Here is a 27,498-nt window from a genome sequence, read left to right on the forward strand (position 1 = left end):
ACTCCCATTCCAACCCCTTCTGCGAAGTCCCAACTCCAACTCTGCCCCCAGGAGGAGCAGGAGATGTGCGGGGTGTGGCAGGGGGCTCAGAACAGGGAGTTGGGGTGTGGGGTGCAGGAGGGGTTTGGGGTGCGGGCTCTGGCCTGGCGCCGCTTACCTAGCGTGGCTCCGGGGTGGCAGTGGCACGCAGTGCCCCGCTCCGCTCCGCTCCGGGAAGCAGCCGGAACCATGTCTCTCCAACCCCGGGGAGAAGGGGTAGAGAGCTCTGTGCACTGCTCTTGCCACTCCTCCAGGTACCTCCCCCGAAGCTCCCATTGGCCGCGGTTCCCCGTTCCCAGCCAATGGGAGCTACGGGGGATAGGGGGCGGTGCCTGGAGGTGAAAGCAATGCACTGAGCCCTCTTCTCCACCCTTGGCCTCAGGGACTTGCTGCTGGCTGCTTCAGGGAATGGTGCAGGGCTCACGGCGCCATGGGGGTAATCCCGTGGGCCGGATTCGGCCCATGGGCTGTACTTTGCTCACCCCTGGCCTGGGGGCAGGCGCGGGTAGCTTGGCAGGCTGCAGGAAATAGCCCAGCGGGCTATTAAACCCCCTGCTTTAAACTAACCTACGGAAAAGCCCTGATGATTCAGTTCCTTTTTTAACATTCCTTTTACCATGGATTGAGCTGGATCCTCCTGTTAGGACCTGATAGTCCTGTCTCCAGGTAGACATCTCCAAACTCCTCTTAGAGCTCACACACCAGTACATAGTATCATTATCAGCTACCATTTGATATGCCACTTGATTGGATTCTTGGGGATGGTACCAGAAAAGGCAAGTGCGACAGTGGAGTTTTGGTGAAAATCATCAGCTACTCTGATCTTGCTTTTGCCACTATCATTCCAATGGGCCTAGAAATTCATAGCTGAGCCCTGAGGATTAGGGCGAGGAAATTGAGTGAGGCTGGGTGATTGCTGCTGAGGTGATCCAGCTGGATTACCTACCTACCCACCCAAGTCCCAGTGATCCAATCAACCAGACTGCATACACACACAGCACCTCCAGCAAAGCTGGCCATTCCGATGACCAAACAAAAACCGTGGCCAGAATGTTCAAACTTGGGTCCCTATGTTGGATCATATTAAAGAAGTTCTGTATTAAAATCACAGATGAGTTTGATTCCCCATAGTTTAAATTCCAGGGTATTACTAATTAAGAGGTCTCTTGGTTTTTGGTACTGTTTCTCTCCCTCTCTGTGTGAAACTTGCAAGCTGCTAATTGTGTTAGTACATTCTAAAACAGAGTCTGTTCTCAAAGCAATTCTTTGTAACAACAACTATGCACACAGAGAGAGACTCAAAGCAATACTCTGTAACAACAGAAACAGCACCCAGAGACTCCCCGCCCTTTTGTTGTATTCACCTCCCTTTGTTAACAATTGTGATTAAAATAGAGATAGAGGATGTATGTGGGTGGATGCTTGGTGTGGATAATAACTGAATGATCAGGGAGGTGCCAGCCTAAGAATCCAGTGTCCATCGGCTGAAGAAGGCGTCAAGTGGAAATAACCAGAGGACCCCCCGGAGGGCAGACTGGAATCCACCCAACAGCCTCAATGATGGAGAACCAAAGAACAAGATAACATCTGGCAGCACGGAGCCATCAGGAATGTGCCATCTGCTGATTTGATTCAGCAACAGCATGATGAAGCAATTCCCATAGACTGGCATAGGAATAAATTTCTATAAAAATGGACTCTAGAAAGTGAGAACTTTGGGGTCTGATTCTGCAGACCAACTTCCAGAAGCATCAGATATGCATCTGACAAGGCCCTGCTCCCTCCTCATGTCCAGGCCACATGGCCAGTGGCTTGGCATGAGCAACTCTAAGGCTGGTAACTATGATAACAACCTTGCAGAACCTGTGTATGTGTGTGTGTATGAATGAATGTGTGAATAAATATGAAATTGAATGGAATGTTATAGCTATAACTAACTGCTTACTATGATTCTTTTTGTATTAACAATAAATGTGGCATTTTGCCTTTTCCCCTTTAATAAGATCCTGCTGGTTTTTATTTTATTGGTATAACACCTACAGCCGGACATATAAATAAATGACTTGATCTGAAAACACGCTGAGCATTCTCAACCCCCATTGAAATCACTGGAGTTGCGGATGTTTAGCATTTCTGAAAATCAGACTGCTTTCATTTAGGTACCGAAAGTACACCCCAAAGTAAAACCTTTTCCTTTAATTTTGGGATAATGCTGCCTCTTTAAAGATTATAACAAAAAATTGTATCTAGTAGAAAGTATTGGTATTGAATACCATTGAATATAAACCTTGCTTAGCTTTTTGTGGAAAGATGAACTAATGATTTGTTTAAAAATACATATTTTTGTAAAAAGTGCCTTAACCCTGTTTTCTTAGACAAGATTTTTTTTTCAGTTTTGTTTATACTTCCACCTAACATAACTTTAGAATGTACATTAAGTAATTTAACCATAACCTAGTCTGATGACTATTTGCAATACTTTCAATCCTGTTACTATTTGTGCAACACACATTCAACCAACCTAACTAATGTTTCTGCTGTTTGTCAGCAACAGATAAAGCATGTTCTGTTCCCTCGGATACTGCTAGAATACCAACTAAACCCCTCCCTGAGACGTGTGTAAACAGTAAACACTGAAGGAAAGCACAGCGAGTTCTGAAGACCTGGTAAGGTCATCATGGAAAATAAGGTGGCATTGGTGGTGACGGATGGTTTAACTGTATTGTACCTGCAAAGCATCCAGTTTAGAAACAGCTTCCTGAACAAATATAAATAAAGCAGTTACTAAGGGCCAGGGAGTCTCTTGCTTGGCCTCTTAAGTTCAACTGAGTTCTCATTTACATTTTTAAAAAAAATTGTGAGTGCTGATGAGGGACTAACAGTAACTAATTTAGCCTGAAACAGTGGAGGTATGTGTTGTACAAACTCCCCGAGGGGGCTTTGCTAATAAATGCACCCTCAGTTCTGACATGCATTCCCTTTGCTCTCCCAGTTCTGGGCCTCTTTTGAGCAGAGAACTGAGCTGAATTGTGGGGAGGGTTGCTGACAAGTTTGGACAGGACAAGATAAGGGCTAAAATGAAAACACCTAATCCACTTCCATTCAGTTCAATTTGATCCCAGAGGTTAGATGCTGAAGTAAATCAATTGAAATAATCTTACATCAGAAGCTGGACCGTTTTTTTCACAAGGAAAGGTAGTGTATAGCCTAGTGGCCACACATTCCCTTTTCTATTCACTTATTTTATTTTTCCCCAGTCTCTTCTTAGTCTCTGAATTTTCACCCCCTACTTCTGACCTTTGAGTTTAATATGTAAGCCCAGCCTTTGCACAGGGTAGAAAGCTCAGAGAGCACAAGGAGTCTTCCTGCTCCCTTTTGCCTCACACAAGGGATCAGGAAAATTGCAATGACTGTGCTCCAGAGGAGACATGTTATACCCCGAAAGGGTACTCCCCAAGCTCTTTTGGGATTAGTGTAACTGCAAAACATCCCAAACATGGGCCTGGGTCTTAATTGTGCAACCTGCTCCCTTAAACCTTAGCTCATCTTTTCATTTGGTTTGTCACTTTCTGTCTTTTTTAAAAAAAAGATGCAGCTTTTGTTTGCTGCATTATTTTCTTCTTAGTCTACCTCATTTTTTGGCATCTTTTATCTGTCTCTTTAGTCCTTTCCTTTTATCACTTCTGGGGTTGGTTGCTTTTAATGAGCAAATAGCAAAGAAAAAGTCTTCAAAACATGATTTTGTGACATTCTTAGAATTAAAGTAGATTTTTTTAACCTTCTCCCAATACACTTATTATACAAATGTTCTGTCAGAAAACTTGTCACTTTTGTTTCAGCAACTGGTGAGCTCAAACAGCCTTTATCCTAATTGGAACTAAACTGACTGAAAAATACATATATTTTCAGGCAAGGGCACCCAAAACTGCCATCAGCAAAGCTGGGAATGTAGCCTGCATTGAGATATGCAGCTATGGCCAGTATGAATGAAGGACCATGTCCCACAGTGTTTTGTGCTATGCAGTGCTGCTTAGTTCTTTGTTGGTGATGTAATATGTGTTCTAGCATGACCAGTTGGATGGCCTCTACCTCGGCCTGTTGATCTCAGCAATCCAAACATCCAGGCTGCCCAGGCACACCAGTATACAGGAAGCAAATGTCTCACTGGGAGCAGCCACTGGTAAAAAAAACTCACTCAAGTGGCCACTTTGTTATCATTACTGAGCGCTGTTGGAATGTTCAGTGCTATTAAAACATAGGAAAAAAAATAATCCCCTGCCCCGAGGAGTTTAGAGTCTACACCAACCTATTTGAAGTGTAAGCTACAGTCATTCTGCTGTGATTGATTGATTGATTGATTGATTGGAGATCCCTCGATTAGACAAGGATCTCTACCATGGGAACCTGGGTGACAGTGACCATGAGCTGGTCAAGTTCAGGATCCTGACATAAGGAAGAAGGGAGAGCAGCAGAGTACTGACCCTAGACTTCAGAAAAGACTTTGACTCCCTCAGGGAACTGATGGGCGGGATCCCCTGGGAGAATAACATGAGGGGGAAAGGAGTCCAGAAGAGCTGGCTGTATTTTAAAGAATACTTATTGGGTTTACAGGAACAAACCATCCCGATGTGTAGAAAGAATAGTAAATATGGCAGGCGACCAGCTTGGCTTAACAGTGAAATCCTTGCTGATCTTAAACACAAAAAAGAAGCTTACAAGAAGTGGAAGCTTAGACAAATGACCAGGGAGGAGTATAAAAATATTGATCAGGCATGCAGGAGTGAAATCAGGAAGGCCAAATCACACTCGGAGTTGCAGCTAACAAGAGATGTTAAGAGTAACAAGAAGAGTTTCTTCAGGTATGTTAGCAACAAGAAGAAGGTCAGGGAAAGTGTGGGCCCCTTACTGAATGGGGAAGGCAACATAGTGACAGAGGATGTGGAAAAAGCTAATGTACTCAATGCTTTTTTTGCCTCTCTCTTCAAGAACAGGCACTGACCTGACCACTGCACTGGGCATGGGGAGGAGGCGACCAGCACTCTGTGGAGAAAGAAGTGGTTCGGGACTATTTAGGAAGCTTGGAAGAGCACAAGTCCATGGGGCCAGATGCTCTGCATCGGAGGGTACTAAAGGACTTGGCGGATGTGATTGCAGAGCCACTGGCCATTATTTTGAAAACTCAGGGGGGTCCTGGATGACTAGAAAAAGGCTAATGTAGTGCCCATCTTTAAAAAAGGGAAGGAGGATGATCTGGGGAACTACAGGCCAGTCAGTCTCACCTCAGTCCCTGGAAAAATCATGGAGCAGGTCCTCAAGAAATCAATTCTGACGCACTTAAAGGAGAGAAAAGTGATCAAGAACAGTCAGCATGGATTCACCAAGGGAAAGTCATGCCTGACTAATCTAATTGCCTTCTATGATGAGATAACTGGCTCTGTGGTTGAGGGGAAAGCGGTGGACGTGTTATTCCTTGACTTTAGGAAAGTTTTTGATATAGTCTCCCACAGTATTCTTGCCAGCAAATTAAAGAATTATGGGCTGGATGAATGGACTATAAGGTAGATAGAAAGCTGGCTAGATTGTTGGGCTCATCGGGTAGTGATCAATGGCTCAATGTCTAGTTGGCAGCCGGTATCAAGCGGAGTGCCCCAAGGGTCGATCTTGGGGCCGGTTTTGTTCAATATCTTCATTAATGATCTGGAGGATGGCGTGGACTGTACCCTCAGCAAGTTTGTAGATGACACTAAACTGGGGGGAGAGGTAGATATGCTGGAGGGTAGGGATAGGATACAGAGGGACCTAGACAAACTGGAGGATTGGTCCAAAGGAAATCTGATGAGGTTCAACAAGAACAAGTGCAGAGTCCTGCATTTAGGATGGAAGAATCCCATGCACTGCTACAGACTAAGGACCAAATGACTAGACAGCAGTTCTGCAGAAAAGGACCTAGGGGTTACAGTGGACGAGAAGCTGGATATGAGTCAACAGTGTGCCCTTGTTGCCAAGAAGGCTAATGGCATTTGGGGCTGTATAATGGCATTCAGGGGAAGGCTAACGGCATTTAGGGGTATTGCAGCAGATGAAGGGACGTGATCATTCCCCTCTATTCGACACTGGTGAGGCCTCATCTGGAGTACTGTATCCAGTTTTGGGCCCCACACTACAAGAAAGATGTGGAAAAATTGGAAAGTGTCCAGTGGAGGGCAACGAAAATGATTGGGGGACTGGAACACATGAGTTATGAGGACAGGCTGGGGGAACTGGGATTGTATAGTCTGCAGAAGAGAAGAATGAGGGGGGATTTGATAGCTGCTTTCAACTACCTGAAAGTGGGTTCCAAAGAGGATGGATCTAGACTGTTCTCAGTGGTAGCAGATGACAGAACAAGGAGTAATGGTCTCAAGTTGCAGTGAGGGAGGTTTAGGTTGGATATAAGGAACAACTTTTTCACTAGGAGGGTGGTGAAGTACTGGAATGGGTTACCTAGGGAGGTGGTGGAATCTCCTTCCTTTGAGGTTTTTAAGGTCAGGCCTGACAAAGCCCTGGCTGGGATGATTTAGTTGGGGATTGGTCCTGCTTTGAGCAGGGGGTTGGATTCGATCAGTGGCTCTCAAAGCCGGTCCACCGCTTGTTCAGGGAAAGCCCCTGCTGGGCCGGACCGGTTTTTTTACCTGCCGCGTCCACAGGTTTGGCCAATTTCAGCTCCCACTGGCTGCGGTTCACCACTCCAGGCCATGGGGGCTGCGGGAAGTGGCACGGGACAAGGGACATGCTGGTCACCCTTCCCGCAGCCCCCATTGGCCTGGAGCGGCAAACTGCAGCCAGTGGGAGCCGTGGTCGGCCAAACCTGTGGACGTGGCAGGTAAACAAACCGTTCTGGCCCAGCAGGGATTTTCCCTGAACAAGCGGCAGCCCGGCTTTGAGAACCATTGGACTAGATGACCTCCTGAGGTCCCTTCCAACCCTGATATTCTATGATTCTATAAAAGTAAATAATGAAAGTAAAGCCTGCTCGGACATTGCATGGGTCTTTCCACCAGTCCAGGGAGAGCTCTACTGTGGAGGGAAGTGATAGCAGTTTGGTTAGTCTGTCCCTGTTCAGGTATAGACAGAAGTGAGCCACTTCTGAAGATACATCATGAACATCTGTGCATTTGGGGTGCTGAAGGTGCATGCTGCCATATAACCTAGCAGCTGCAGACAGTTCCTGGCCAATGTTTGAGGGTTGGCCTGGCCTGTCTTCATGACATTCGTAAGGGTGGTGAATCTGTGTAGCAGGAGGAACACTCTCGCTTGTACTGCATCAAGGTCAGCACCAATAAACTCCAGTCATCATACTGGGGATAGTGTCAATTTCTGTAAGTTAAGCATGGTTGTCTGGGTGGCTTGTATGGTATTCTGAAATAAGGGAGCCCTGAGGACAGTTGTCTAGGTAGAGGTAGATCACAATGCCCAATGTTCGCAGTTGGAGAATACCTGGAGAGGCTGAAAGGGAGCATCCTGTACTGATAACAGTTCTGTCCAAAGGTAAACTGTAGGAATCTCCTGTGCAACAGTCATATCAAGATGTGGAAATTGTTTTTTGTCCCTCGGCCTAGAAGATACCTATCTTCTTGCTCTAGAGCTGGAATAATGGCTGCTAGCATGACCATCTTGAATTTCTGTGCCTTTACGTATTTGTTTAATGCCCTTAGATTTACAATGGGCCACCAACCTTCCTTCACATTGGGGGATCAGGAAATAACAAGAGTAAACCCCCTTTCCCCTGAGTTGCACTGGGACTGGTTCTATGGGAACCTAATCATAACATCTGATCTATTTTCTGGAAAAGTAGGTTCTTGTGGGAAGGATCCCTGAAGAGGGATGGGGAAGAAGGGTGGGAATGGGGGAGAGATGTGAATTGAATGGTGTATTTCTTTGAAATAATCTTCAAGACCCATCAGTTGGAGGTGATCGTCTCCCAGCTGCTGTGAAAGAGGGCCAAGTGTGATTGGTGTATAGATGGCAGCTCATGTTGCAAGGTATAGTTGTTCGGGCCCTCAAACAACCTATCAAATGTGCTTAGAAGAGGCAGTCTGAGAGGTCATGGATTGGTGTACTGACTTCTTCTGCTTCTGAACCCTGGGCCTCTTACCTTGTGGCTTTTAATAGTGCTGAGATGGTGGGTATTGAAGAGGTCATGACCTATGCTGTGGTTGAGAGATATATCTTCTCTTCTGCCATCAGAGTATATTCCCAGGGAGCGTAATGTGGCCTGGGAATCCTTCAAGGTATGGAGAGAAAAGAGTGTTGTTTGAGATGATCTTCTACCATCATCTGCAGCTCTTTGGGCAATCCGGAAAGGTGTAGCCTCATTACCACTTCCGAGCAAGCTACAGTATCAGCTGTGTCTGGTGCCATCTGTAGTGCTGTTCTGGCTACTAACTGACCCTCTTTGACAATGGCTTGAAACTGTTTCTTTTGTGTCTCCAGTAAATGTTCCAGAAATACATTGTTTCCCATAATTAATAAAATCATATTTGGCCATGACAGCTTGGTAGTTTGCGACTCTAAACTGTAATTTCACCAACAAATACACCTTCCTCCCAAAGAGATCTAGCCTTTTCCAATCCCAATCATATAGGGTTGATTAGGCGTGATGTTGCTTGCCTTGTGCATTAACCACATCCACTACGATGGAGTTGGGTTGTGGATGTTGAAACAGGAAGTCTGCCTCTTTGGGAGGGACGTAGTATTTTTTGTTGTCTCTCTTGCAGGTTGGTGCGATAGAGGTTGTTGTCTGCCAGATGACTTTGACAGGATCTAGAATTGCCTCATTAATTGGGAATGCAATTCTGGAGGAGGGAGAATCTGCACTCATCCGCTACCCTCTTAGTAAGGGCTTGGACGTTCTTGAAATCATCAGGAAGTAATGGACGGGGACACTACAGCCTCATCTGGTGAAGATGAGGAGAAGTTTGCTGGAGGGGTAGCTTCCCCTTTGAGTCTTTCCTCCTGTTCCTCAAAAGTTTTTTCCTACTCTGATTCAGGGGCTCTGGACAGTGACGCTATAGGAGACCACCTGACAGACTCTCTCAGAGAGACACTAGATCTGGACATTGCCCAAGGATCCTAATATGGCCACTGGGGGGAAAGGGAATGGGTGGTGGGTGCCCAAGTGGACCCACATCACGATCATTGGTTGGCTCAATAGAATTGAGGAGAATCCTTGTATTGTGACATCCTCCTGGTCACTGTCAGATTCATCAGTGTTGCTGACTGGGGGTATTGATAGTACATGGCCTGGTGCTGAGGGCAATTCTGGGCGCTGGGAGGTGATCAGGAGAGGCGCCCCAGTACTGAGTAATGGGGATTGAGGTTCTTTCCCAACTGTCAGGTCTCTGAGGTACTGAAACTCTTGCGGTACTGTTGGCTCACTCAGTATTGCAGAGGAGCATCCATGGTACGTTGTTGGTACCAATGGTTGTGAAGTTGCAGAGCATTCCCTAGATGGGAGCTTTGTCACACTCAATACCAAAGATTTTCTTGGTGCCATTCCTTTAGAGGTGCTACGCTATTTGTCTTTGTCCTTAGGGGCAATACCACTGCCTCAGAGCCTGAGACCTTGGTGTCTCTATGTGGTTGGGCAGAGCTTATAGAGAGGCACCCTGATGCTTCTGGATACCACATTTGGGAGCTACCAGTGCCGCCATTATCAAGGTGGCTGATTGCACTGAAGAACCTCTCTGGCTGGCCAACGGGTCAGTTGGGGTCTTGAAGCCCTTTTTCTCAAGCCTTTATGGGGGGAATCTGCTGGTCTTTTCTGCAACTCTACCCCCTTTGAAGTTGAAGGCTCCCAGGATGATCTGGGGTTGGCAACGAAGTCCCCTGGAGGCTGAAGAGCCTTCTCCATAAGGAGGAGTTTTAACTTCAGCTCCTGGTTCTTGCGAGACCTGGGCTTTAGCTGGTGGCAGAGGGAGCACTTCTGAGGGATATGGGACTCTCCCAGACATTGGACTCAGTGAAAGAGTCAGACCATTATAGGAATCAACTCCTTGCAGGAGAAGACCTCTCGAAGCTGCAGGAGATGGGCATGACTTGGGGGCTGGGCGTGGGCTATCACCCAGTATCAATGAGAAATGCAGAAGAAAACTTTTTTTTCTTAAACTGAAAGAACTTAGTCTTTATCTACACTACATAGTTTTGTCAGCAAAAGGCAGCTTTTATCGACAAAACAGTGGAGGTGTACACACTACAATGCTCCTCCCACTGACAAAAGTCTCCTGCTTTGCCAACAAATAAAACCATCTTGACGAGAGGCGTAGAGCTTTTTGCGTCAAAGTTAGATTGACAAACCATCAGTGTAGACACTGTGTTCATTACGTTGCCATAACTGGCCTCTAGGAGGTAACCCACAATGCCCACTGTGACCACTCTGCTCAGTATTTTGAACTCCACTGCCCTGCATCCAGCTATACAGGCATGCACCCTTCCCCTTTCAAAGCCCTATGAAGTTTTTGAAATTCCCCAGTGTGGAGAGCTCACATAGCTATTGCCCAGCTGAGCATGGCAGTTCCTGGTCTAGAGGGGAAGGGATGGATCTCCTTGCTCTGTGGGGAGAGGAGAACTTGGAGGCAATCACGGAATCATGGGCGGGTGAACGCACCGTTGGGGGAGACTAGGCCCCATCCCCTCCCCCTCTGCCCGAGGCCAGACTCCTCCCCTTTTACCCCCTTCCCCAGCTGGAGCCCAAAGCACACAACCTTCCCTTCTCCCCCCTCCCCCCCGTGCAGCTGCTGGCCTCCCCACGTGCCCCCCAGGCCCAGAGCACCGGGGAGAGGGGCTCCGTCTTCCCACTGTGCTGGATACGGATTTCTGAACTGCAGGGCTCTCTCGGGAACCGCAGCAGCAAAAGCAGCAGAATGTGGGGCCGCCCTCCGGTTCAGCTGTACTGCCCCCCTCCGCAGCCCCAGCCCTTCAATGCAGTTGCGTCTCCTCTTTCCTCTCTGGGGTCTGTACAACTCTGCTGGAGGACTGGGCTGGGGGCCGCCTGATGGCCTCAGGTTCTGCTTCTTTCGCTGCTGTGGTTCCCAGAGTAAATCCAACAGACTCACTCTGGACTGGAACTATTATAACAGCAACATTTGGCACAGTGAGGCAAAGATGACCATGAAAGGAAAAGAAAGCATAGAAAATGGAGAAGACCAGAAAATCCAGGAAAAGAAAAGATCACAGTATAGAGAAAAGGAACAGCAAGACATAAGGTTGGACCTCCTGTTTAAAGAGTGTTTGTTTGCATAGCTGGGCCTGGGAAAATACAGTAAAGTAGCCCAAACTGGAAGAAAACAGTAAATCGGTTAGATAGGAAAATGGGTGGGGGAGCTAATATTTAAGTTTTAGCAGTAATTATGAGTAGTCTATTTGATCTTTTATATTATGGATTTATATTTTGACACCATATGTGTAAATGTAGTATATTAACACTCAGAGCATGGGTCAGAACCTTTTTTAAAAAAATAAATAGTAAGAAATAACAATAAATAAATAAATACAACAATTGCAAAGCACAATTAATAATTGGTGAACTTCAAAAGATTTCTGCTCTATAGGAAAAAATATCATAGATTTGGCCACCTGATTATAGTTTCTAGCAGGCAACTATCCACATCACCATATCCATTACCCAGCTGGCACCATTCCTACTAGTGAGAGCAGCCAGAGAAGCTACAATCTGGATGGGAGAAGAGTCTGAACCACCTCTCATACTGAAAAGTCCCTTCCTGATCACGGCTGAAGTACGAGGGCAGATGATAATGTGAGGAAGAACGAATGGCATAGACTCTAGGAAAGGCTGTTTTCATGGTGTTTCCAGCCTGACCTGAAACAGCATGTACTGAAAATCTCATAATAAAGTCTCTTTTTGCGAGACTTGTCAGCATTTTTTTTTAAATAAGAGTGGGTTAGAATAGCTTTAGAGAAGCATCTTGGGTTCATAACTACCTGGGAATTGAACCTTCATATTTTTGGGGGAACTTTGCTTACACTAATCAAAATCAAAACAAAATAATAAATGACACATAATGCTTTCCACTTTTACAGCATTTTTCATCTCAGGGTCTCAGAATACTGTACCAACATTAAAGGAACAACATTAACAAATTACATCCTCCCCTAAAGAAGAGCTTGGTTTAAGCTTGAAAGCTTGTTTCACACACCAAAGTCCAATAAAAGATATTACTTCAGCCATCTTGTCTCGCTAACCCCCCTAAGAGGCAGGGAAGAGTTATGCTCTCCATGTTTAGGAGGGGAGAAACTAACAAAGAAGTTAAATGATTTCCCCAAATCACTGATATCTGAGAATAGAATTTAACTCTCTGTGTCTTAATCTTATGCTTTAAAACCATGGAGGTATCCTTCCGATATGTGTTTCCATTCAATAAAACAAACCTAACAGCTAACCATGACAAACATAGTAATGTATACTAGCCACAGTGGGAACATTTTACAAGCAACCTGCTTCTTATTAATCAAAATGAAATATGAAAAAAAAATATAAACCCTAGCCTAAGCTATTAAAATGAAGAAACTATTTTTTTCTTCAAAAAAGACAAACTATTTTTACATAATTGTTTTATAGGCATTAAAAATATTATGATGCAAACAGTATTAGGAGGTTTCAGAGTAGCAGCCGTGTTAGTCTGTATTCGCAAAAAGAAAAGGAGTACTTGTGGCACCTTAGAGACTAACAAATTTATTAGAGCATAAGCTTTCGTGAGCTACAGCTCACTTCATTGGATGCATTTAGGAGGTTTTCTTTAAAATGGTCCTTACCTTGAAAGCCATTCTCAAATTTGGATCCATTTGGTAAGAGTTCAGGAGTGTATTCAATGTAACCGCCTACATAAAATTGACTGAAGACATTGAGCCCAACCAACCTTCCTGGGGATGTGACGGATTTATTCTTATGATCGTCCACCTTTCAATGAAAACATTTACACTACTTATAACAAAGGAAATGGTTCCTAATGGGCATGTTTCAACAAGAGATTTCCCCCTTTGCTTCCCAATTATCTTAATAAAGAAACATAAGAATAAAATAATTTTTAAAACTTTTCCTTTCCTGTAGCTATTTAACAGTTTCTTTTGATGGCACATTTACAGGCATGGTAAAGATCACACAGCCCTTCAGGGAAAACCACTTTCAGTTCGATAGCTGTCTCTCAAAAAAAGGTACGATCCCTTACCTTCAGCCAGCCTGCTCGGAGAGATCTGCCAAGGTGGATCACATGAATACTGAGTGTCAGATCGAGTGGCTGACTAATGAGAGTGGCCATGCCAGAGCCCAGGTTGTAGCTGTACACAACACTGCCACTACGCAGGCCTAGCGCCAGGAAATCATCTCCATTGAGACCTGCAAAGACAAGAACAGCACGGCTATCTTACGCAAAGATTTTCTGAATGCTGAAGGGGAAATTTGGAATCCCTGCTATCTCAGTTACCCTGTGGCTATGAGCAGGGTTGGAATCAGTGCGCTGCAACACCAGAAATCCTTCACAACCTAAAATCTTGCTTAAGAAACACAAAAAAAGGCAGATGAGCTTGGCTATGATGCTCATGAATGATGAAGCTTAAGTTACCCATCTTTCATGACTGTATTATCATGACAATCATTATAATAAATACACGTATTTGTTAAATGCTGACAAAGGAACACAAAACATTTTTCTCCCAAATGAATTGAAAATATATCGTGCGAGGAAGATGTATCCAGAAAGACTGAACTTTTATTTTATTTTTTAAAAATCATCTAACCAACTGTTAATGCTTTTTCCAGTAGTGTTTTGGCACCTTATAGTAGAAGCAGAGTCAAGGACAATAAGAAAGAGGTTTAAAAATATAATAGGAACAAAAGGAATACTGACAATGGCATTGGTCGAGTGCTAGATAGAAATGGTAGAAATATCAATAATAATACAGAAAGGCAGATGGGTTCAATAAATATTTCTGTTCTATACTTGAGGAAAAACAGATGAAGGAATCTCATCAAATGGTGATGGTAACACTTTTTCCAGCCCATTTGTAGCTTTGGAGGATGTTAAACAGACGCTAATAAAGTTCTCGATTTTAAAATCAGCAGATGAAGATAACTTTGCATCCAAGAGTTTTAAAAGAGCTGGCCGAAGAGTTTGCTGGACCATTAATGCTGATTTTTCAATAAGGGATGTTTCAGAAGACTGGAAGAAAGCTAATTTTGTGTCAATTTTTTAAAAGGATAAACAGGATGACCCAAGTAAGTATAGACCTGAAAGTCTGACATGAATGCATGGCAAGATAACTAAGTGGCTGATAAAGGACTTAATTAATAATGAATTAAAGAAGGGTAAAATAATTAATGCTAATAAATATGGGTTTATGGAAAATAGATCATGTCAGACTAACTTGATAACTTTTTTTTATGAGATTAGAAGTCAATAAAGGTAATAGTATTGACATAATATACCAAGACTCCTGTAAGGAGTTTGACTTGGTGCTGCGTGACATTTTGATTAAAAAGCTAGAATGACATAAAATTAACATGGCACACATTAAATGGATTAAAAACTGGCTAATTGATTGGTCTCAAAATGTAACTGTACATGGGAAATTGTCATCGAGCAGGTCTGTTTGCAGTGGATTCCTGCAGCAATCAGTTCTTGGCCCTATGCTATTTAACATCTTTATCAATGACTTGAAAGAAAACATAAAATCATCACTGATAGTTTTCAGATGACAAAAAAGTTAGGGAAGTGATAAATAATGAAGTGGACAGTTCACTGATTCAGAATGATCTACATTGCTTGGTAAACTGGGAGCAAGCAAGCAAGCAAACAACATGCGTTTTAATATGGCTAAATATAAAGATTTGGGGATTGTGCTGGATAATCAGCTGATATGAGCTCCCAGTGTGATGCCATCACTAGAAGAGTTAATACAGTCCTGGGATGCATAAACAGGGGAATCTCGAGTAGGAGTAGGGAGGTTATTTTATCTCTGTATTTGGCAAGGGTGCTGCTGCAATACCATGTCCAGTTCTGGTGCCCACAATTCAAAAAGGATGTTGATCATTTGGGTTCAGAAAAGAGCCACGAGAATGATTAAGGATTATAAAACATGCCTTTAGTGATAGACTCAAGGAACTAAAACATTTAGTTTAACAAAGAGAAGATTAAGGGGTGACTTGATTACAGTACCCACACAGGGAACAAATATTTAATAATGAGGTCCTCAGTCTAGCAGAGGAAGGTATAACATTATTCAATGGCTGGAAGTTGAAGCTAGACAAACTCAGACTGGAAATAAGGCATACATTTTTAATGATCAGAGTTATTAACCCTTGGAACAATTAGCCAAGGGTCACGGATGATTCTCCATTACTGACCATTTTTAATTCAAGATTGGATGTTTTTTTCTAAATGATACACTCTAGGAATTATTTGAGGGAAATTCTATGGCCTGTTTTATACAGGAGATCAGAGATTATCAGAATGGTCCCTTCTGGCCTTAGAATCTAGGAATTGCTGGGATCTTGTAGACTGTAAACTAGCAGAATGTACTAATAATTAACCAGAAAACAGTACTCTGCACTTTTTTTTATGTGCAATGCTATCTGGACTCTTCAGCAGTGGAAGAAGAGGGGTTTTTTTAAGTTTTGGGGGGCTCAACCTTTGTTGAAAGATAGTTATATTTAGATTCAGTATAACTCAAATATTTTTGGTTCACATTGTATTGCAATGATTATATTAATGAGACGTAACAGGCAAGTGTGTGGTTCGGAACAGCATTAAAGATTTACCAGTGCATTTTTACTCCATGATAAATATGTTTTCATAGGAACGTCTAAAAATGGTGAAGATATTTTTTTCTGGCAGGGCGAAATCATGAGAGGAAAGATGGTCTTGCAATTAAGGCACTGGCTGAGGATTCAGGGGAGGAGGGTTCATCCAAACTTCTGCTACAGACTTCCTGTGTGATTTGTAAAAGTCAATCTCTCTGTTCTCCATCTGTAAAATGGGGATTGTTCTTCCTTTCTCCCACCCTTCGTCTCTGGTGGGAGGCTGGGGGAAAAGAAGGAAAGTAGAACTGTGGAAAATTACATTGCTCATTGGAGAATGTTATTTCATTTGGGTAGCAGATTATTTTTCATACTTTTTTATACAATACCTATTCAAACTGGTAGTAAAAAGTTTAATGTTAGCAGTAACTTCAAACCAATTTAACCAGATTGCCCCTGGGACTGTGTACATCTCACAGATAACTCAGAATGTGGCTTAATAATAGCATTTGTCATGATTACTGATTATGTGATACACAAGATTACTTCTTAATTGCACTTATTATGAAGAATCAGACACAATCTCATAATTGATATGACTGATACAATTGTGAAATAAGATCCTAAGCTGGTGTAGGACATTGAAGCTCCATTGATGCCAATTGACCTAAATTTTTTATTCTTAATTGAAGAGGTATAATTAAGCCCAGCCTTTCACATAGCTCTCTAAAGCTAGAGTCAAACTACAAAAGATCACATGAGTTACTGATGAAATGCATCCTAGAACACTCAAGGAGCTGACTGGGGAGATATCTGAGCCATTAGCAATTATCTTTGAACAGTCATGGAAGATGGGTGACATTCCAGAAGACTGGAAAAGGGCAAATATAGTTCCCATCTATAAAAAGAGGACAACCCAGGGAATTACAGACCAGTCAGCTTAACTTCTGTACCCAGAAAGATAATGTAGCAAATAATTAAGCAATCAATTTGCAAACACCTAGAAAATAATAAGGTGACAAATAACAGTCAGAACGGATTTGTCAAGAACAAATCATGTCAAATGAACCTGATAGCTTTCTTTGGCAGGGTAACAAGCCTTATGGATAAGGGGGAAGCAACAGATGTGGTATACCTTGACTTTAGTAAGGCTTTTGATACTGTCTTGCAGGACCTTCTCATAAACAAACTAGGGAAATACAACGTAGATGGAGCTACTATAACATAACTGGTTGGAAAATCGTTCCCAGAGAATAGTTCACAGTGGTTCACAGTCATGCTGGAAGGGCATAATGAGTGGTATCCTGCAGGGATCGATTCTGGGTCAGGTTCTGTCCAATACCTTCATCAATGATTTAGATAATGGCATAGAGAGTACACTTATAAAGTTTGCGGATGATACCAAGCTGGGAGGGGTTGCAAGTGCTTTGGAGGATAGGATTAAAATTCAAAATGGACTGGACAAACTGGAGAAATGGTCTGAAGTAAATAGGATGGAATTCAATAAGGACAAATGCAAAGTACTCCACTTAGGAAGGAACAATCAGTTGCACACATACAAAATGGGAAATGGCCACCTAGGAAGGAGTACTGCAGAAAGGAATCTGGGGGTCATAGTGGATCAAAAGCTAAACATGAGTCAACAGTATACCACTGTTACAAAAAAAGTAAATATCGTTCTGGGATGTATTAGTAGCAGTATTGTAAGCAAGACATAAGAAGTAATTCTCCCACTCTACTCTGCACTGATTAGGCCTCAACTGGCTTATTGTGTTCAGTTCTGGGCACCACATTTCAGGAAAGATGTAGACAAACTGGAGAAAGTCCAGAGAAGAGCAACAAAAATGATTAAAGGTCTAGAAAACATGACCTATGAGAGAAGACTGAAAAAATTGGGTTTGTTTAGTCTGGAGAAAGACTGAGTGGGAACATAATAGTTTTCAAGTACATAAAAGGTTGTTACAAGGAGGAGGAAGAAAAATTGTTCTTCTTAACCTCTGAGGATAGGACAAGAAACAGTGGGCTTAAATTGCAGCAAGGGCAGTTTAGGTTGGACATTAGGAAAAACTTCCTAACTGTCAGAGTGGTTAAGCACTGGAATAAATTGCCTAGGGAGGTTCTGGAATCTCCATCATTGGGGATTTTTAAGAGCAGGTTGGAGAAACACCTTTCAGGGATGGTTTAGATAATACTTAGTTCTGCCTTGAGTGCAGGGGACTGGACTAGATGACCTCTCAAGGTCCATTCCAGTTCTATGATTCTATGATTCTACTTTATACAGACATAAGTGACATGATCTTACTACAAGTCTCTTAAATGATCTAATAGCACAGTACTTAAAGGACAAATTAACATTGAGGTCAGATATTCACTCACACCACATTGCTCTAGTCAAACACTATTTTTTTTTTGCAACAATTGATAATAAATGTGCTTTTAAGGTTCCTGGTCTTTTGAGCCACATTGTGTAATTACAGAAATCAGGGTGACCAACTGAAAAGTGGCATTTAAAGCCTTCTCTTTCTTCAGTGGAAGTGCATGGGAAAACTCACATGAACTTCAATAGAAGAACAGTGTACTCTTAAAACTGAAAATGGATGCTGTAAAAAATGGCAGGTTGACATTCAGCAGATTTGCTCCTCCTGTGTTTCACCCATAACTGCTCATTTAATGTATTAAAAGGAAAAGCTATAATAGTGTCATTAACCTTAGCCCTGAGAACCAACTCAGCATGTGGAGGGCAAAATGGTTTATTTTATGATTCATTGTCTTTGACAGATTTGTTAATAATCATCTTTTTAACCTCATTGCCTTCATTTATATCTGGGAATCCCCACTGAAAGCAATAGGGTTCCAAAACTGTCACTGAGGGAAACATTTATTATCATTAGTTACTTTAGAACTGTAGCAGAGGCCTGGCCTGACATGAGTAATTTACACATGGAGGGAGGCCTCATCTTTTGGAAGACAGAATTAGGGAAGTAAATGAATCATCAGGTTGAAAACAGAATGTTTGTGCTAAACAAATATGTCAGTAGGCTAAGAAGACAGAATGTCTGAGACAACTAGTATAAAAGGGAGAACACCCAGGGAACTATAGATAACAAGAGACAAAATAAGTTAAGAATGTAGAGATGAGGTAAAGAGGAAGTTGAACCATGGACAGTACGTGGACCACACATGCTGCAAAGGGATTGGTTCCTGCAAAGTAACCAAGCCAATCAAAAAATGTGTGATGTAATATAGTAAATGCAATAAGGTATGTAATGGATGTAAAAGGAGGAGGTTTCTGGGAAACTTTGAAGCTGTGATGTACTGTGCATCCATCCCTCCTGCATTTGAGTTTGATCAACTGAGCGTAGCACTGCTGTACACCAAATAAAGATAACTGAGTAATGAAGGCCAGAGTCAAACTGAATTCTTGGGAAGCCGAGTTGAAAGTGGTCTCAGAGGGAATCACAACAAGCAACCACAATGCATTTGAGCCCAGATCCTCAAACGTATTTAGGCACCTAACTCACATTGATATTAAAGGGAGTTAGGCATCTATAGGCTTCTTAATCAAGATGCTTTCTGTCCAAGACAACTTTAAAGTTTTATTATCCTAGTGGTGTCAGAGACATAATTCTTTTATCCAATTAAGCTAACTGTGGGCCCATCTGATTTTACTGGCTGTTGTAGCACTGCCTTTATATCTTTCTTTCCCCTCCTCAAATGAAACTAAAGCAACATACATTTCCAGATAAGATTCCAGGAAACCAAGCCATTTTAATTCACTTTTACGTCTGTTATTTACTGAACAAATGTCTGTTTAAACAATAAGGGTCTTATTTTACTCTTAATCCAGTTGTATGCTGGTATAATGTCACTGACTCCTTTGCAGTTACTTCTCATTTACACTGATATAAGAAAAAAGAAATCAGGCCCAAATGTTTTCACATTTAATGTTTTTAGAGTTTGTAAATGTAATGATTAGTACAGCAGATCAGAACATTGCTGGCTGCCAGACTGTTATTCAGTAGAGTACATACTGATATATGCACATAAAATCGATTACCAGGAAATTCAATTTTCTGTTGCTCCATCTAAGTGTAACACCCACCAGACCCTGGTCGTCGGCGGGTGGGATCGAATCTGGGGTCTCTAGAGTTTAGTGCATGAGCCTCTACCACATGAGCCAAAAGCCAACTGGCTGTTAGCTAAGGCTGTAGAGCAGACTCATTTGATCTCTCTCTCTAAGTGGTCTTGATGCCACCAGATGGGGCAGAACATCACCCCAGGACGTGTGTGGGTAACATACTTCCCCTAGCTGAGGAAGCGTGTCCCAAGCTTCAGAGACTGCCCAGTTACAATCCTGGATGAGCCCCCACTTGTAACGCTGACAGACCCCGGTCGATTGTGGGCAGGATTGAACCTGGGATCTCTGGAGCTTACTGCATGAGCTAAAAGCCAACTGACTGTTAGCTAAAGCTGTAGCACAGACTCATTTTACCCCTCCCTTTAATTGGTCTTGGTGCTACTAGATGGGACAGACCACCACACCCAGGAGGTGTGTGGGTTACATGAGCACTGGCCACATATTAGCCCTTTAGTATACTTGTTAATACAACTTATCTGGCTGGAACAGTCATATTCTTTCATTCTCTGAACATTTCTTAGGCTTTCACTTTTAAACACACACGATGTTTTAAATTTTCTATATGTTAAGTTTCTCATTACTTCATTTAAAAATTACTTTGAGAGCAAATGTTTGGCCTGAGTATATGCAAATAATCTCACGCTTGAGTTGCAAATATCACATTTTGGCACAACTCTAACTTCATTAGATGTACATGCCTTTGTACCAAGAGCTTTGCCATTTTATGAGACTAATTTCTTTCCCAGGCAAATGAATAATGTAGTTTTCTCCTTCCAGACTTTAGTCACTGCACCTAGCTAATAGTGTTTACTTCCATCACCCCAAGCCTACAAACACAGGCATAACTCAAGTTAGTAGAATTAAATAGTAAGTAAGTGCTGATAGAACTGGGCCCTTACACTGTACTGTGTTGCAGACAGTTTAAGGATAAAATTTTTATTCCACTGCAGCTACATTTCTAGACTGCAGGTTAGGGAGGGAACATGAATTCAACCTGAGCTGATCTAAAATATTAAAGATTTTCTTATGGTTTCAGCCAGCAAGAAGCACTGAAAAGTAGTAAGCAGAATTCATCATTTTGATTTAAAGACGATCTTAAAAGAAAGTTGTGCCCATTTGCCCCACACAGCCATCTAAAAATGTACATGGCAAAAGGCATACATTATTTTAATTTTGATTTAATAAGACAATTACTATATGTTAAATAAGAATCAACTAATTATTTAAAGATATTTAGGATTACTGGCAAGATAAGATAAATATATCTATGATATTGTAATCAATATGTATGCTATCTATAACCTGCTATTTAACCTACAGCTGCTTTATGAAAAAGCTGGAGAGGGCCTGTTCTGTTTGGTACAGCTAGTTGAACAGATCCCTTCCAAATAGGGTGACCAGATGTCCCAATTTTATAGGGACAGTCCCGATTTTTTGATCTTTTTCTTAGATAGGCTCCTATTACCCCTACCCCCGTCCCGATTTTTCACATTTGCTGTCTGGCCACCCTATTTCCAAACCTGTCATCTATGACCTGATGGATCTAATTAAGTACAGTAACACAACACTCCCCCTCCCCCAAGATTCATGGGAATTACATGGATAGTAATGCCTTTTTGAAGCTGATGACTTTATAATGAAAATGGCATCTCTATGTATTTCATTTGGTTTTATTTCTATAACCTGAAATGCAGCTGCTTCTGAAGCATGTTTTAAAACAATCCATACAAAAAGTAACAAATACATCAGCCTATCCTAAACCAAGGGATTACCAACAAAATGATTAAAGCTTAACATTCTCTGTGCTCACGAAAAGCTCCTCTCCTCACCTCTCCCCGTAAAAGCCTGGGATAATAAATGGGCTTTGTGGTCTGCCTTGAAGGTCAGCACATTTGGTCTATTCTGGACCAAGGGTGGAGTGAATTTGAAAGGTAAAGGCTCCTCAGGGAGCACAACCTGCCATAGTCCGCCCCCCTCACTCCCCATCCAGGACTCTTGCACAAGCACCTTCACTGATTACAACAGCAGCAGAATCACACTGGGACTGGGAGAAAGGTGACCTCTCAAATAGGAAAGTTCCAAGCTCTGTACATTCTGTAAAAGCAAAGAACTGATAAAAAATACTGTAATTATTCACAAATGACACACTTTTTTGTTCCAGGGCATATTGTACTTCACTTCTGGGAAACCTGAACACAGACAATTATCTAGGACACTGTACTGTATAAACATGGAAGACATCTGATTTTTTGCTTGTTTCAAGAACCCCACCCCACCTCCATTCAGAATAATGTCCTGAATAAAACTAGTGCCTTGTTGTTAGCAAGAGGGTTTCAACACTGGCATCTGATGTTACATTTTATAATGGTAATAAAAGGCCATTAAAGGGGAAAAAACCCATACAAGGTCTGTGAAGGAGTATGAAGGATCAATGGGCTCAATGTGATATTACATTAAATGAGGTGTTAGGACACTCTGGATAACTTTTCTGATAGAATTGCAAAATTACTGGAAGAAGGGGAAGGGAATGGGAATTTTAGAAAAACATTGACAGTGTCTGAAAAAACATCAGCATCAAGATTAATTCAAATTGGCCTGAGTATGAAAATCCATGGGAATTGAAAGCTGGCTCAAGGACTGTACACTAAGAATAATAATAAAAGTACTGAGAAGCAGGAGTCTGATCAGGAAATGCAGAGATCATGGATAGATTCACTCTTTATTTAATTTATTTTTAATGAAGAAGGGAGAGTAAAATTCACTGGGTAAGTACAAGTGAATGTTAACCAGGGGTCATCAGATGAACTGAATATTTAGGAAATATTCTGACAGGAAGATCTTTTAGGCTGTGGAATTGTCTCCCCAAGAAAGATAGTGGAAGTTCTATTGCTTGGGATATTTAAAACCTTATTTGTCAAAACCATAGTACGGTTCCTCTCAGAAAGAAGTGAATTCCTCTCAGGAAGAGGTACTGATTTTTGAGGATGAGTGTGGGCAGTTTGCCTAGTCCCTCCACCCAGTCAGTTTCAACAGAAGATATTTAAAGCCTTACTAGAACACTATGCCCAGATCTAGATGGGCTCCCTTTATTTTCCAGTTTTGCATTTGCTCTGGTGCTGAAGCATGAAAATTTCTGTTTAAGTTTTTTCCCTCCAACAGTATTGATTATACCAACATTTGCAAAATAATAAGGTCCCAGTTTTGCCTTTTTGGTCAGTTGTATAGTTAGCTTAAAATGTTAATATTCTGGTTAATAAAAAAAATGAAACCATGGAACTTCACTTTAGAAGTTTCTTTTTAGATCAAGGCAGTCAAATATGTCTGTGACAATAATGACTATTACCCATATTTGAGCATATGGCTCACATCTTGTATCATATAGTGTACATGGGCATTTTAAAAAGTATGTGACTGAAAAAGGGCTTACTATTCAACATGAAGGGAACATGAGTAAATCCCTCTGTATAGTATACTTTTAAAGGAATGTTGTCAAGATTAAATTAATATAAACCCCCCATTTTATTAATAGTATCTTAGGTGATTAAATCAGTAAAATTTCTGAAATCTCATTTTCTTTTAATCATTTATGCCATTTGTTTATTGTTTTCATTTCCCCCATCCTGAACAATGAAATGGAACAAGTGATTCTTAAACCAGGTCTACACTTGGATCACTTTGTTGGTATACTATACTGGTATAGTATATTGGAAAAGCACACCTAGTGTGGATGCAGTTTATATTGGGGCAAAACTAAGCTTTTTCCAGTATAATTGTGTCTACACTATGAGCTTTTGCTGGTACAGCTCTATGCCAGCAAGAGCTTATAGTGTAGACCTGGACTGAAATCAGTGGATTTAAATCTGAAGACATATTGCCAAGAAAAGACTACACATAAAAACCTAAAGCACAAAAGTTAGGCCCAGCTCCAGTTTCAGAAATGAGTGCCTCACCATACAGGAGGAATAAATACTGTATTTCCTTTAACCTATGAACTCTAAACTTGTCTACTCTGGCTGTGTCTACATTAATGTTCTCTGGGAATTTTCTTACCTTCTTACCACCACTGTGGCGGGTCCCCAGCTGGTAGTGAAATGGCACCAAGGCACCATCCATTTTGTTGTCTACCCCATTCAGAACCTAGATGTCACAGTGGTAAAAATGGAAGGAATGCTCATGCCTTGCTACTCTAACATTTTCATCACTTTGCTCTATTAGAGGAGCTGCATTAGTGGTAGTAGAACTGTGGGAGAATTCCCAAGTAAGGCTAGTGTAGACAAAGCCACAAAGCTCTGAAAGCATAGCTGTTGCTCACAGAATTCCAGCACTATTTCTCTGACTAGCACTGATGTACATTTTTGTTTATTATAATGGAGTTACCAAATCACACTAGTACCGTTCTAATTGCAATGTGGATAGGGCCTAATGTTTTATGGAGAGTAGGTTTTAAAATGACACTACTTCAGTGTATAATCCTCTGGTGCAGGGGTGGCCAACCTGTGGCTCCAGAGCCACATGCGGTTCTTCAAAAGTTAATATGCGGCTCCTTGTATAGACACCGACTCCAGGGCTGGAGCTACAGGTGCCAACTTTCCAGTGTGCCAGGGGGTTCTCACTGCTCAACCCCTGGCTCTGCCACAGGCCCTTCCCCCACTCCACCCCTTCCCGCCTCCTCCCCTGAGCCTGCCATGCCCTCACTCCTTCCCCCCGCCTCCCAAGAGCCTCCTGCATGCTACGAAACAGCTGATTGGGAGGTGCAGGGAGGAAGGAGGAGGCGATGATCGGTGGGGCTGCCAGTGGGTGGGAGGTTCTGGGAGCTGGCTGGGGAGCTGATGGGGGGCTCCTGACGTATTACTGTGGCTCTCTGGCAATGTACATTGGTAAATTCTGGCTCTTTCTCAGGCTCAAGTTGGCCACTTCTGCTCTGGTGGGTGCATATTACAAGGCTTCTGCTGCACCAATTCACAGAGGATATGACTTGTTGCAGCCACCCCTTTCCAGCCAAGGTTCTTTCACTCAAATTGTAGCAGCTCATGTGTTTACTTCAATCCCAAACATGGCTATCACACATGGATCGATTTCCCAATGAAGAAAACAGGAATTGAAGTAGCTTTTCAGGATGCGTTTACCCAAAATAAATAGTAAACTGTCATTAAATTTACTAGTTGAAGCAGGAATCGCTTTGCTACTGTTAATCACCACTAATAGCTTTAGTTTTTTTTTATGAAATAATCGTATAATTTGTTTTTAGTGGATTGATGTTTGTTTACAAAAGAATAATTCATTAAAGAGATTATTTTCCTCCAAAATGCTATGAAAAATCTATTCATACTTCCCTCTTATTTGGTCCATAAGATTTGGAATTCTCCTTAATATAAATAATAATATTAAAGTAACTTTTTTCCTTTTGCAGATTTACCTAGGAATATTCTGTAAAGAGACAAGTAACTTACCCTGGCCTTTCTGTCCTGTGAAAAATATCAGATTATCTTGTACTGCTGAGTTGTGGTTTGCCAGTTGAAATTTCAGGCGGAATTCATAGTAGAAGCTGATATTTGGGATTGCAGAAAAAGCTAGGAATGAGGTGTAGCCAAATACATCTGTGCCACTGAAACTGGGCTGGCTAATATTAATAGCTGCATAAAAACAAAGAAATTAAGTGTTACAGCAAATCTGGCAAAAGATTTTTTAAAAGAATGTGTAGAAATCCATTTTAGTACTTGAACACTAATAAATACTAATAATCATTTACTCTGTTGTGCTGTACATCAGATTTATACACACACACATACACACATACCTGAATTCACCTTTCACCTGAATTCTTCTAACAACATTACCATTAAGTCTTTATAAATGGGGCTATTTTACAACTGAATTATTTGCAATTGGTGCCATCTGCTGCTCCTGGAAAGTATTACTTGTATCTAGGAATAAGCAACACCATTTACTTCTTAATGCTGAGAGACAAAAGAAAGGCTATAAAGGAAATTCTTCCATTAAGCAACACTCTCTCTTACACATATATGAATGAAACACACAGAAATGTACTAGAGGGCTATGAATTAATAAAAAAAAGTAACACGAGGATAAGTTTGCTGTAAATTCAACTGAATCCAAAAGGAAACAGTTCAAGGGATTACTTTGTTCCGTTGTCTGCAGACTGACCTCTTGAATCATCCAAACTATTTGACATACAGAGCAATGTTCCCTCTACTTTTTCCCATCCATGTGTGGATTGAATTTTGTTATGTGCTCCAATATGGAGGTGGTGTATGGTGGGGTGGGGCTAAGGGGGTTTCAGAATGTGGGAGGAGGCTCAGGGATGGGACAGAGGGTTTGGGTGCAGAGGTGTGAGGGCTCTGGCTGGGCGTGTGGTCTCAGGGTTGGGGCCAGGGATGAAAGGTTTGGGGTGTAAGCTGCCCCAGGGCTGAGGCAGGGAGAGAGGACTTCCCTCAGTTCTCTCTCCCGATAGCAGCTCCAGGGCTGGGGCAAAGGTGTCTCTCCCTGCCGGAGCAGCTCTGGGGCTGGGGCCGGGGCCAGGGCCAGGGCCAGGGGACAGGCGCTTCTCCCCGCTGGGTGTCTGGCTCCGCTGCAGCCCCAGGGGCGGGGAGAGGCGTCTGGCCCCACCACAACCAAGGGGCCATGGGGGAGGGGCTTCTGGCCCTACCGCAGTCCCTGGTCTGGGGGATGGTGAGAAGTGTCTCATCCCACTGCATACCCAGGGCTAGGGGAGTCCTCTCTCCCTGCCGCAGACCCGGGGCTGGGTGGGAGAGGGGTCTGGCTCCACCGCAGCCCCAGGGCTGCATGGGGGAGAGACATCTTGCCCGGCCACATCCCCAGGGCTAGGGGAGTCGCCACAGCCCAGCACGTCCCAAGCTCCTCCATCACCACCCCCCACCTCAGCCCACTGCCCCCACCTCCCTACTATTCCCCACCTCACCCCACTGCCATCTTCCAGGCCCACCTGTGGCCACGCCCCTGAGTGCAATGTGCACACCTACGCGGTTCTGCTAATTAAGTGTGCGGCCCTTGGTGGCCTCCTGCAAAGATGTGCAGGAGCACACCTTACAGGGAATGTAGGTACGGAGGCAACAAATATACCAAAAATTCTGTCATTTACAATAGTGAGTAAATCATTTGTCTTTGGATATTGATTTTTTATGTTTTGAATTGATACTCTCTGAAATTATTTTGATTTTTCATTTTGGTGAGAAAAACTTAAAAAAAAATCAGATTTGGTTTGACACAACCCTGTCCTTCCCCCGCGCCCAAATCAATGATTTACTGATTTCTTTCCAAGAGTATGGCAAGGGAAACATGATTAAAAAACAAAACAACAACCCTCAATAATGCATGTGACTTTCTGCAGGTAAGAATTAGGATAAGATTGTGATTGCCTATATATGAAAGGGAGTTTCAGAATTGATTTATATTGCATTTCTCAGGGGATATGTATTAATAACCTTCCCACCCCTCCTTTGTTATTTAGGGCCAAACATGAGAAATAAAGTCTGGGCATTATTCATTTATT

General features: G+C 42.5%; 1 protein-coding gene across 1 annotated transcript in view; it reads right to left on the reverse strand.

Moving 5' to 3' along the window:
• Positions 1–27,498, reverse strand: part of LOC122459436 (protein eyes shut homolog) — a 196,089-nt gene that overhangs the window by 51,214 nt on the left and 117,377 nt on the right. Inside the window, exons 3-5 of the mRNA XM_043511471.1 lie at positions 25,418–25,600; positions 13,263–13,429; positions 12,850–12,994 (exon numbers count right to left, since the gene is read on the reverse strand). Coding sequence (XP_043367406.1) covers positions 12,850–12,994; positions 13,263–13,429; positions 25,418–25,600 — 495 coding nt within the window. The remainder of the gene's footprint in view (positions 1–12,849; positions 12,995–13,262; positions 13,430–25,417; positions 25,601–27,498) is intronic.

The sequence above is a fragment of the Dermochelys coriacea genome, chromosome 3 (assembly GCF_009764565.3).
Source record: "Dermochelys coriacea isolate rDerCor1 chromosome 3, rDerCor1.pri.v4, whole genome shotgun sequence".
Classification (NCBI taxonomy): Eukaryota; Metazoa; Chordata; order Testudines; family Dermochelyidae; genus Dermochelys; species Dermochelys coriacea.